General features: G+C 37.3%; 1 protein-coding gene across 2 annotated transcripts in view; it reads right to left on the bottom strand.

Annotated features, from left to right (window-relative positions):
- Nucleotides 1-3,898: 3,898 nt before the first annotated feature.
- The window catches only part of CUL5 (cullin 5), a 101,260-nt gene continuing 93,030 nt past the window's right edge, over nt 3,899-12,128 (bottom strand). For both annotated transcript variants that reach the window (XM_055272989.2, XM_063636476.1), the window contains 3 exons: nt 11,800-11,918; nt 11,027-11,150; nt 3,899-4,720 (listed from right to left, as the gene is read on the bottom strand). In XM_055272989.2, the coding sequence (XP_055128964.1) occupies nt 4,526-4,720; nt 11,027-11,150; nt 11,800-11,918 (438 nt within the window). In that variant the 3' untranslated portion in view covers nt 3,899-4,525. The remainder of the gene's footprint in view (nt 4,721-11,026; nt 11,151-11,799; nt 11,919-12,128) is intronic.

Below are 12,128 nucleotides of genomic sequence, written 5' to 3'. Positions count from 1 at the left end.
AATTCAAGTTTCTTATAGTCAGAGTTTTTCTGATTATTAAATTGTTCACTTGGTCAGTAACTAATCGCTATTATCTGTCGTTTCACAACCTTATTGCTAAACTATTTCTAGCTTAAAAATAAGTATTTCAGGCCAGACGCCTGTAATCCCAGCACTTTGGGAGGCCGAGGCAGGTAGATCATGAGGTCAGGAGATCGAGACCATCCTGGCCAACATCGTGTAACCCTGTCTCCACTAAAACTGCAAAAAATTAGCCGGGTGTGGTGGCGGGCGCCTGCAGTCCCAGCTACTTGGGAGGCTGAGGCAGAAGAATGGCATGAACCCGGGAGACGGAGCTTACAGTGAGCCGAGATCGCGCCACTGCACTCCAGCCTGGGTGACAAAGTGAGACTCTGTCTCGAAAAAAAAATAAAAATAAAAATAAGTATTTCACAAATTTTCAAATATATCCAAAATGTGAAATGATATGTTTTACATTTTTTACTTTTTTTTTTTTTTTTTTTGAGACAGTCTCATTCTGTCGTCCAGGCTGGAGTGCAGTGGCACAGTCTTGGCTCACTGCAACCTCCGCCTCCCGGGTTCAAGCGATTCTCCTGCCTTAGCCTTCCGAGTAGCTGGGACTACAGGTGCGCGCTACTACACCCGGCTAATTTTTGTATTTTTAGTAGAGACGGGGTTTCACTATGTTTGCCAGGCTGGTCTCGAACTCCTGTCTTCAGGTGATCCACCCACCTTGGCCTCCCAAAGTACTGGCATTACAGGCGTGAGCCACTGAGCCCGGCCCATTTTTTACTTTTATCTGCTATAAAATTTGAATTTTGTTATGACATAGCCTATCTTAGTTGATGAATATGTTAATCACTTTCGGGTTGGAATTTTTTTTTTTTTTTTTTTTTACCTCTTCCAGGCATATAGCCATATGCTATCATCAGTGGAAAAGCTACATTCCTGACTGCTCTCATTTTGAATTAGAATTTGAAGTCTAATATAAATAAGTGGGTTACTTTTCATATTTCTGATTCCTAAGGCTGGCTGAGAATTATTAATTTACCTTGAAATTTAAAAATATACCTACTATAAAAATTTTAATTAAACTCTTTGTAACTATTTTATAGTAGAACATCAACATTTTCTGGATAGGTAAAAGCTTTTATATTACATTTTTATTTTGCAAGAAAATAAATTATACAACTTAAAAAATAAAATCCAAAAATTAAGCAGTTCATCAAAATATTTCAGCCTACTGCATACAGAAACTGCTACCACTTAAAACTGTACAGCATTATCATCTCAGTATGTAGTGGCACACATTCAAAATCGTATAGACCATATGAGGATAGATTACAACTTAGGAACTAAAATAAATTTGTTCAACACTCCAGACAACATATAGTGTAGATGACAGGAAAGCTCTCATGTAATGTTTATTTCACAAACATGACCTTGGAAGAATTCATACGACAGCATCCCAGTCACTTACATGAGAATAGAAAAACCAGCTTGAGTTTAAGATAGCAAATCTTCCTGTAAAACTAGCAAATCTTTCACCTAGACTGAAGTTTTAAAACTTGCCCTTTGAGCAGTGCTAGAGACATCTTGCTGCAAATAATGCAAAATACTTTTTAACTACTCAGGTCATATTTTCTATTAAATTTAATAAAAAGTAAAAGAAAGAAAGCTAACATTTCATTTTTGGAAGGTTTAACATTTATGTACAAAATAAGAGCAAGAGAGTTAAATAAAAAAGTTGACAGAACTCAGGGACCCCTCCAATAACTGTAAAAATTGGAAGACTTCAGAATTTATTTCAAGATCCTCATTTAATCATTGTAATAGTAATATTCTAATATTTATCTCATTGTGACCATCAACATTTTTCTGTATTTTTACTTCCTAAACTCTGTCTTATGTCTACTTACTCCGGCAATGAGATGGCAACACAAGTTAACATTTTCCAGATGGGATGTCTCCATCTTTAAACTAGAATATGGGTACTCAGAGGTTAAGATAGCCTCTGAAGTGTCTTATTGCCATACCACTAATTTTTAAAAATTGATTTTTTTTTTTTTTTTTTTTGGAGGGGGAGGCTGGATTTTCTTTTCCCTTAACTGCAGGTTTTATCCCTGCTCGGCACCAATTTTAAGTGCACATTGGAGAGAAGGGACCTGAATAAAGGATGCCAACTGTGATTCCAGACCTTTACAAACTGCTGGTAAGATATTTTTTTTCATTTTTTTTAAAATTAGCAAATCTGTTGTTAAATTACTTAAAGAAAATTTAACAATGGCATAGGCACCTTGTCAACTAAATGGTTTTCATAAACACCAAAAAGTAGTTAAAACTTTTGTATACATAACCAAAAAAAAAAAAAAAACACTGTACGTTTACAGTATTTGCTGCTGTTCATTCCCCAAAATACAATTAGGACATAATTGGCTATTAAAAATTTATAAAATTTAATAAAAAACTTTGCTATGAATGTAGTGTTACCCACTTTTGCATTAAATTCGCCTTCATAAATCAAAACATCATGACTCTCATTCTTAAATTGAATGACCCAAAATCAGAAGTTCCAAAAAAGTTCTAAGAACAATTATGGTTTAAAACAACAAACTTAAATTTTTAAAATGGACGGCAATTTTTCCTGTTTCCTCCTTTGGCATTCTTGTACTGGGACAAGCAAATACGCCAATGCTGAATTATCTGTTAAACATAAGGGCCACAATTACTACAAAATTATTTCTTCTAAATCCCAGATATACCCATTATGAACAGTCACCTAATTAGAGAAAACTGTATGTACTAATTTTAGTTTAATTCTTCACAATATGCTCAGTCTAATAATTGACATTTGCTACCTTAAAGTGTAAAATTTTAAACAAAATTCCAATTTCCTATGAGTTTCAGAACAGGCATTTGACTATACTCAGCGAAACTCTGAATGTTTTAAATTTGCTTTCCTTCCATTCAGCAGGCAGTTCACAAAGCCTCTTCGGATGGGGACAGATCCTATGAAATGCTCTTGAAAGCACTCCACTGTAACATAATACTGTATGCCTTTCTGTACTCCATTTCCTACTATCTTCAAAAACCATACTTTAAAAATATTACGTAACATCAAACAAGATATAAAATAATTTGCAAGAAAATTTGAAACGTGCACCACAATGAATAAAAACCCACGTTGAGCCATTCTTTCCCCAAGGGGAATAAATTTTCTCTTTTAAGTTGTTCACGTCCTCAAGTCCTAAAATTTCCACTACTCTGGGTATTCAGTTGCCAGCAACTAGTCAAGTTGCTACTTTGGATAGACTGAAAGGAACATGGTAAATGTTGCCTTCTGACGATTTAAAAAATGTTTATTTTTAAAATATATAAATATATATGTACATATATTTGGCAAGTTTACTGCTTGTATTAAGAGTGCAACAATTTTGCTTCTGTTTTTCAGGTCTTACGTTGTGGTTTTTCTCTTATCCCTAGGTGACAGATTCAAACCTGAGGCTACAAATCCCTAATCATGAGACCTTAAAATACCAAAATACTTCTATGCTACAGATTAAGAGATCAGTTACATAACTATATCAGAGCAGGAGATTTCTGTGTTGTTTTTAATAAATTCAGATATGGCATAATAAATATTAGGTATATAAATATTAAGTGTGTTAGTAAACACACAATATGTTTAGTAAACACACTTAATATGTCTGTTCTGCTATTTTGGCTCTGCAATCATAATGACCTACCTATCTCCATAAATTTTTTAAATGACTGAAGCAACAATTAATATAAGCTTCACTTTTCAAAACAAGCTCTCCAGCCATATTAAAAAAAAAAACAACTCCTTATCATTTAACAACAACTAAAATAGCAGTCTCCTGCTTAAAGAAAACCAACATTTGAAAGTTGAAAATATTTAATACCATATTTAGGTAACCATTAAAATCCAGTTATTATACTGAGCAATGTTTGAACAATTTGATACTATTAAATACTTAACTTCTCACCTACATCTGCCGTTTCCCCATGTTGCATTGACCAGCTCACTCTTTTCATCAAAAGAAACCAAGAGTGCTATTTCTAGTTTTAATTGCATTTTTTAAAAACAAAAGATAACAGCATTTTTCAGTGCATGAATATCTGAAGATCCTTCCTTGTGCAAGTACATTTTTTAAGAGAGGAAAAAAGAGAAAAAAGCAACAAGAACCCCACCCTCACCCTTCCCAACTGTATTTCTCCTGGTGGGTACAAATCAAATTCACTTTTAAAAGTTGATAATGGGCTCTTCATGAATGCAAGTTTCTCCACAAAACAGCATGCTGTTAAAGAGTGTGCAACATGAAGGGAATGCCATCATGCTAACTAATGTGATTGGCAAAATATAGTTGTTTTTGTAAGGTAAGGCAGAGATTTTAATATTTATGTAATCAAAGTCCAAATAAACCTTTCTCCAGCACAAACTTTACAACTTTCTGCCCAAGCACTCCAAAATTTGGGTTCTAAATATTGTCCATGATATTCAAAATTATGCCATATATATGAAAGTGTTGATATCAGATTCATCTCTTCTGATGTATTTGTGCTCTATTAGCCACTCTATTTGCTCTTTTATCATTTTCTTTTGTGGCAAAAACATGTTTTTCAAAATTTCTACTAATTCAGTCTGCAGCTGAGCATTACTAATTTTCTTTCTCATTTTCATTATTTGTATGATAGCTTCCTAAAAGAAAAAATAAAAATAAAAGTGCATTAATATATGAAATTATTTTAAGTACAACAAACTGAAAAATGACTTTTTATGCATATTCATCTTCTATCCAACATCTACCCAAATGAATAATAATCAGTAGGGGATTAATGTTGAGACTAGTATCTTTTACTTAACAAATAAAAACATCTTTTGTTTTCTCATGCCCCATAAAAGAAAATCTGCTTATTGGGGTGGGGAGATAGGGAAGGGATAGCATTAGGAGAAATACCTCATGTAGATGACGGGTTGATGGGTGCAGCAAACGACCATGACACATGTATACCCATGTAACAAACCTGCACATTCTGCATATGTATCCCAGAACTTAAAGTATATATCTAAAAAATATCTGACTATAGAGATTTTGAAAAATAAGGAAAAACAAAATTACCTCTGTGTCTCTGCTGAAAGAAAACTACACTTAATGTTTTAATATTATTTCCTTCAATTTCTTTTTTCCCATGCCATTCACATTCTTAAAAGTTATCTTACCTGTGAAAACAATGTGTATATAACCTGGTGTCATGTTAAACATTAATTAAAATATAACAAACCCCTTACACTGAATTTTTCCCTTGTATTCAGTTATTTCTTTGTATAGCAGTACAGGTCAGGTGGGGTCTGTTTTAAAAGTCATTAAGTAGTACTCTTTATATATTTACCAGATTAATTAATTATATTTGCTACAAATATTATCTTCAGTTTATATTGACTCAATTAAATTTTTTTTTTTTTTTTTTTTGAGACGGGGTCTCACTCTGTCACCCAGGCTGGAGTGCAGTGGCACAATCTCGGCTCACTGCAAGCTCCGCCTCCCGGGTTCACGCCATTCTCCTGCCTCAGCCTCTCCAAGTAGCTGAGACTACAGGCGCCCGCCACCACGCCCGGCTAATTTTTTGTATTTTTTAGTAGAGATGGGGTTTCACCGTGGTCTCGATCTCCTGACCTCGTGATCCACCCGCCTTGGCCTCCCAAAGTGCTGGGATTACAAGCGTGAGCCACCGCGCCCGGCCAATTAAATGTTTTTAAGGTGTTTTTTTTTTTCCTTCTTCTCTTTAAATACAGAGTCAAGGTTTTGCTATGTTGGCCAGGTTGGTCTTGAACCCTCAGACTCAAATACTCCCCTGCCCCTGTCTCCCAAAGTGCTAGGATTACAGGTGTAAGCCACGATGCCCAGTCGTTTTTAAGTTTCTAAAGAAATAAGTATTTTTCATCTAGGTCATTTTATCACAATTTTTCATGATGATTTCCTTAATTACTGTTAAGTTTACAGTAAAAGTTATTAGAAAATCATTAAATATTCTTTCCTCTTTTACCTCTTCCAGTACAAGCTCTCTCTTTACCCAACGAAAGGCATGTATATGCCGGGTGTGGTGGCTCATGTGTGTAATCTTAGCACTTTGGGAGGGTGATGTGGTGGATTGCTTGAGTCCAGGAGTTTCAGAACAGCCTGGGCAACATGGCGAAACCCCATCTCTATAAAAAAATACAAAAATTAGCCGGGCATGGTGGTGTGTGTCTGTGGTCCCAGCTATTCAGGAGGCTAAAGAAAGACGATTGCTTGAGCCTGGGAGGTGGAGGTTGCAGTAAGCTGAGATCACACCACTGCACCACAGCCTGAGACTCCGTCTCCAAAACGAAAGGCATATATCTATCTTAGCACAGATTAGAGTTTGTTGTAAAAGAAATGTCAAAATAGAAAAAGTAACAGTTGCTTTTAACATTTAAAAATATAATTTTGCTGCAAATAAACGGACTTGGGAGTCAGGCACTATTCAGTAAGAGAAAAACTCCTTCAACTTCCCCTGTATAGATATGATAACCAGCCGGGGAGGGTGGCTCATGCCTGTAATCCCAGCAATTTGGGAGGTTGAGGTGGGCGGATCGTTTGAGTTGTGGAGTTTGAGACCAGCCTAGGCAAAATGGCGAAACCCCATCTCTACAAAATATACAAAAGCAAATTAGCTGGGTATAGTGGCATGCGCCTGTGGTCCCAGCTACTCAGGGGGCTGAGGCAGGAGGACCACTTGAGCCTGAAAGGCAGAGGTTGCAGTGAGCTGAGATTGTGCCACTGCATTCCAGCCTGGGTGACAGAGTGAGACCCTGTCTCAAAAGAATAGAAAAATAGGCCAGGCATGGTGGCTCATGCCTGTAATCCCAGCACTTTAGGAGGCCAAGGGGAGCAGATTACAAAGTCAGGAGTTCGAGACCAGCCTGGCCAACATGGTGAAACCCATCTCTACTAAAAATACAAAAAAACACAAAAAATAGCTCGGCGTGGTGGAGAGCACCTCTAATCCCAGCTGCTCAGGAGTCTGAGGCAGGAGAATCATCTGAACCTGGGAGGCGGAGGTTGTAGTGAGCCAAGATCATGCCATTGCACCCCAGCCTGGGCAACCGGGTGAGACCCTGTCTCAAAAAACAAAACAAAACAAAAATAAATAGAAGATATGATGACACCAGAAGGTCAAGTGAATTCCTCTCACTCTTGATGGTATTCAGATACCAAGCTCCTGATCATCATAAATTGGGGTTTATGTCAGGGGTTCAGAGAGGAAGAAGGAAGAAGGAAAGTCTATTCCTTCAGGCACTTGAAGATTACAGGAACCCAGAGGAAAAGCAGAGGCATTTGTAAACATCCCAGTTTCTCCTCAGATGGAGGTAAAGGTGGTAGTTAGAGAACCTAAGAGGAAAAGAGAGCAGAGGGACACTGGCCCTGGTCCCTATTTGATATGCTGGAGGTCACTTAAAGAGTAGCATAGTATGATGGAAATAATCTGCACTTCTGACTCTCCCTCAGTTCCCAAGTGTGACAGCAAGAGTTTTGAGCTAATGGACCTGCCACAGGGCCTTTAATGACAGGGCAAGGTGATCCTGCCATTATTCTGCAAAGAACAATGACAGTGTGCCATGTAGGCCAAGGAGCCACACAGAAGATGTAGTGGAGTCTCAGAGGCTTCAAGAGCTCAGTAAGAGCAGGGGAAAGAGAGCAGGGAAGAGGCCACGGAGCCCTTAGCAACTAGAAAAAGAATGAACCACAAATTCATCTGCTAGAGATAACAGCAGCAGTTACCAACAGAAAGCCAAATTCCCAAAGATGATAAACTACTTCATAGCTGCCAAAAGCAAGAATCCAGGACACTGTCATAACTGCATAGATATGATACTCCCTTCACTGTCATTACCAGTCAAGCAAATCCCTCTCACCCTCAATATATCCAGATGCCACCTATGCAAATAGCAATCAATGGGGATGAGTGGAGTAGGATCGGGAGGAAATAAAGTCTGAGCATTACCTAAAGACAGCTTAGATTATTGGATTGTACATATTTATGGGTCACATTAAGACAAAACAAAAGGACTTCAATTTCTCTGCACATCTTATAGTACGACTACACCCACTTATACATTTCAACTCTTTTTTTTTTTTTTTCTTAGATGGAGTCTTGCTCTGTTGCCAGGCTGGAGTGCAGTGGCACAATCTCCGCTCACTGCAACCTCCGCCTCCCGGGTTCAAGCGATTCCCCTGCCTCAGCCTCCTGGGTAGCTGGGACTACAGGCATGCACCACCACACCTGGCTAGTTTTTTGTATTTTAGTAGAGACGGGGTTTCACCATGTTGGCCAGGATGGTCTCGATCTCCTGGCCTTGTGATCCGCCTGCCTCGGCCTCCCGAAGTGTTGGGATTACAGGCATGAGCCACCGCGCCTGGTCACATTTCAACTCTTTACTCCAGGAGTTTATCCTGGCATAGCTATGAATATCTTCTTACTTTTCCTCCAAACAGAAAAATTTCCCAACACCACTTAGTGAATAATTCATTTTCTTTCCATAGGTCATAGAAATTATTTCCTTTATTGTATAAATTCTTCTATACTTACAGAGTAAGGTTTTTTGGTTGTTTTCGTTTGCTTTTTTTGAGATGGAGTCTCACTCTATTGCCCAAGCTGGAGTGCAGTGGCGCAATCTAGGCTCACTGCAACCTCTGCCTCCCAGGTTCAGGCAATTCTCCTGCCTCAGCACCCCCAAGTAGCTGGGATTACAGGCGTGTGCCACCACAGCTGGCTAGTTTTTGTATTTTTAGTAGAGACAGGGCTTCAACATGTTGGCTAGGCTGGTCTTGAACTCCTGATCTCAGGCAATCTGCCCGCCTCGGCCTCCCAAAGTGCTGGGATTACAGGTGTGAGCCACCGTGCCGGGCCTAAAGTTATTTTCTTCAATTAATCTTCTTGCCATACTGTTTTATTACTACAGATTTTAAAAATATTTTAGTATTTGGCAGGGCAAGTTCCACCACTACCACCTTTTTCTTATTTTTTTAAGTTTCTCAATCATTCTTATCTATTTATTCTGATAAAAAACTGAGAATCAATTTGTAAAATTCCAAAAATATCCCTAGTTGAATTTTCATATGAAATTTTAAAATTCTGAACTTGATATTAATATCAGAAAAACCAATCTTTTATGTTATTCAGCCTAGCTGCCAGGTGCGGTGGCATGTGCCTGTAGTCCCAGCTACTGGGAAGGCTGAAGGAGGATCGCTTGAGTCCATTAAAAAAAAAAAAAAAGATTTTTTTTTTGGTTTAAGTTATTCAGCCTTATAATGAAAGAATATAGTTTTTCATGTTGAGCAAAAAAGTCAGACATAAAAGTACACACTGTCTGGTTCCATTTATATGAAGACCTAGAACTGGCAGAACTAAGTGATGGTAATAAGAATCAGCTGGGGTAGGCGGAGAGCCTGCCTGGAAACATGGGGAGATGACTGGTGTGACACAAATGTTCTGTATCTTAATTGGGTTATGTTCACACAGGTATATATATTTATTACAACTCACTGAAAATTATACTTTGAAAGATACATTCCATTGTGTCTAAATTACAACTAAAAATTTTAGCAACAAAAAAAGAGCTCAACCTTTCTATTTTTCAACTCTCCTTCTGAATCTCCCAGTAAAGGGCCACTCTTTTCATACAGCTCCTACACAGTACTTTTTAAAAAATGTGTAAGTATTTTTCTTATTTTATTTTCCTTTCATTTATTGCTACATAGAAATGCAATTGGTTTTTATTCATTCATCTTTTCTCTGCTACATTATCCTATTACATGATCTATAGGTAATATATATTTTTAATCTTTTCGTCTTGTTTCATATTTTAAAAAGTACACTGAGCTGGGCACGGTGGCTCACACTTGTAATCCCAGCACTTTGGGAGGCCGAGGAAGGCATATTGCTTGAGCCCAGGAGTTCGAGACCAGCCTGGGCAACATGGCAAAACCCTGCCTCCACTAAAAATACAAAAATTAGCTGAGTGTGGTGGTGCATGCCTGTGGTCCCAGCTAATCCGGAGGCAGAGGTGGGAGCATCCTTTGAGCCCAGGGAGTTGAGGCTGCAGTGAGTTAAGATGGTGCCACTGCACTCTAGCCTGGGCAACAGAGTGAGACCCTGTCTCAAAAAGAAAAAAAAAGTACACTAGCCAGAAGTTTCAAACAGTATTAAATGAAAATGGTAAAAGTTGAAAAATTTGGTTTTAAAAGGACTATTTCTAAAGTTAAAACAATCATGCCTAGGTGTTACCTATTATATTCAGAAGGTCTTAATCCTAGTTTTAAACTATTTTTAAAAGAAGAAATGAATATTAGAGAACTTTTTTGGTTCTAAATAAGTTTCCTAATTTCACATTACAATGGAATGTGAAACTGGAATTCATATTTCAACTGGAATGGACATTTAAAAAAAAAAAAAAATATATATATATATATATATATTTTTTTTTTTTTTTTTGAGATGGAGTCTTGCTCTGTCGCCCAGGCTGGAGTGCAGTGGCGCAATCTCGGCTCACTGCAAGCTCCGCCTCCCGGGTTCACGCCATTCTCCTGCCTCAGCCTCTCCGAGTAGCTGGGACTATAGGCGCCCGCCACCACACCCGGCTAATTTTTTTTGTATTTTTAGTAGAGACGGGGTTTCACCGTGGTCTCAATCTCCTGACCTCGTGATCCGCCCACCTCGGCCTCCCAAAGTGCTGGGATTACAAGCGTGAGCCACCGTGCCCGGCCTTAATATATTTTTAAAAAACTGATTGAGACAAGATCTCACTTTGTTGCCCAAGTAATCCTCCTGCCTCAGCCTCCCAAAGTGTTGGGATTGTGTGTGAGCCACTGCACTCAGCCCCTACATGCTTTTAAATTCAAAAAAGATTTCAAAATTAAAAAAAAAAAAAAAAAAAAAAACTAAGGTTTTTTTAAACTTCAGACATTCTGTCAACATTACAAACCTGGGTTCTTAGTATTCGTAGTTGAACTATTCCTTCATTCTCTTCTTCTCTCATCCTTTCTGTAGTGAGCTGCAAACGTCCAATCAAGTTGATTTTACCCCTTTTCTGAACCTTTGCATTTTTTCTACAAAAAGAATTGAATCAAATATGTTATGATGAAAAACACTTTAAAAATCCTATTATCATAACAATGTCTGAGAGAAAAGATTTAAAAATATGCTAAAATATCAGAACTGTTTAAAGGTTAAATGACAAATAACCTACATATTGCTTTAAAACAAACTCTGTGTATTTTCCTTAAACATGATAACTAACCTGTTAATAAAATGAGTGATTACATTCTCTGTAAAAACAAAGTTAATATTTTATATTGCCATGAAAGTGACTAGCTAATTGAAGATATATGGGTTATGATTCAGTGTTATTGCCTAACTGGGTCTTAACAAAAAAAACAAAAACAAAAACAAAACAAAACAAAAAACGCAAAAAACACTTTCTCTGAATAAAGTTGCTTTAGAGCACAAAAGGATATCAACCTGAAAGATGAAATGCAATACAGTATAATGTCAGAGACCAAAAATGTATCAATGAAAAATATAGAAAAGAAGTAAACATCTGATTAATATTTTCCATAAACAACTAAATGATGTAAGTTTAGAGTAATGACAGTATATAATGTTTTAAATATAATGTAAGGAAAACAATTATTTTGCAAAAAACAGTGCTAAAATTCAAACAAGGTGTTTTTATTTTAGATCAAGTAACGAGCTTACATTAAACTGAACTCCTGGTTCACTGAGAAGAGGGTACCTTCTGTAAAGTCTTTGGGTGAGTTGACTTGAGGTTCATACAATAAAACTTGCCGTTTGAGTTTTGGGAAAGCTACTAAAGACTATGAAGAATAAGGAGAAAACAATTAGCATCTATAAACAGTATGGAATACTAAGATCAATTCTCCCACATAATCAACATAGGCAAGAAAAAGATTACAAACACAAACTTAAAATGTTTGGTACTTCCACGAATATAACATTTGAATGCATAATGAGAAAAGAGAGGAGGTGAAAAGAGTTGGTTATGAGAAAGCAATAAATGCTCTCTT

This window comes from Symphalangus syndactylus, chromosome 3 (genome assembly GCF_028878055.3).
Source record: "Symphalangus syndactylus isolate Jambi chromosome 3, NHGRI_mSymSyn1-v2.1_pri, whole genome shotgun sequence".
NCBI classification, from domain to species: Eukaryota; Metazoa; Chordata; class Mammalia; order Primates; family Hylobatidae; genus Symphalangus; species Symphalangus syndactylus.
This window is presented reverse-complemented; position numbering and strand designations above follow the sequence as displayed.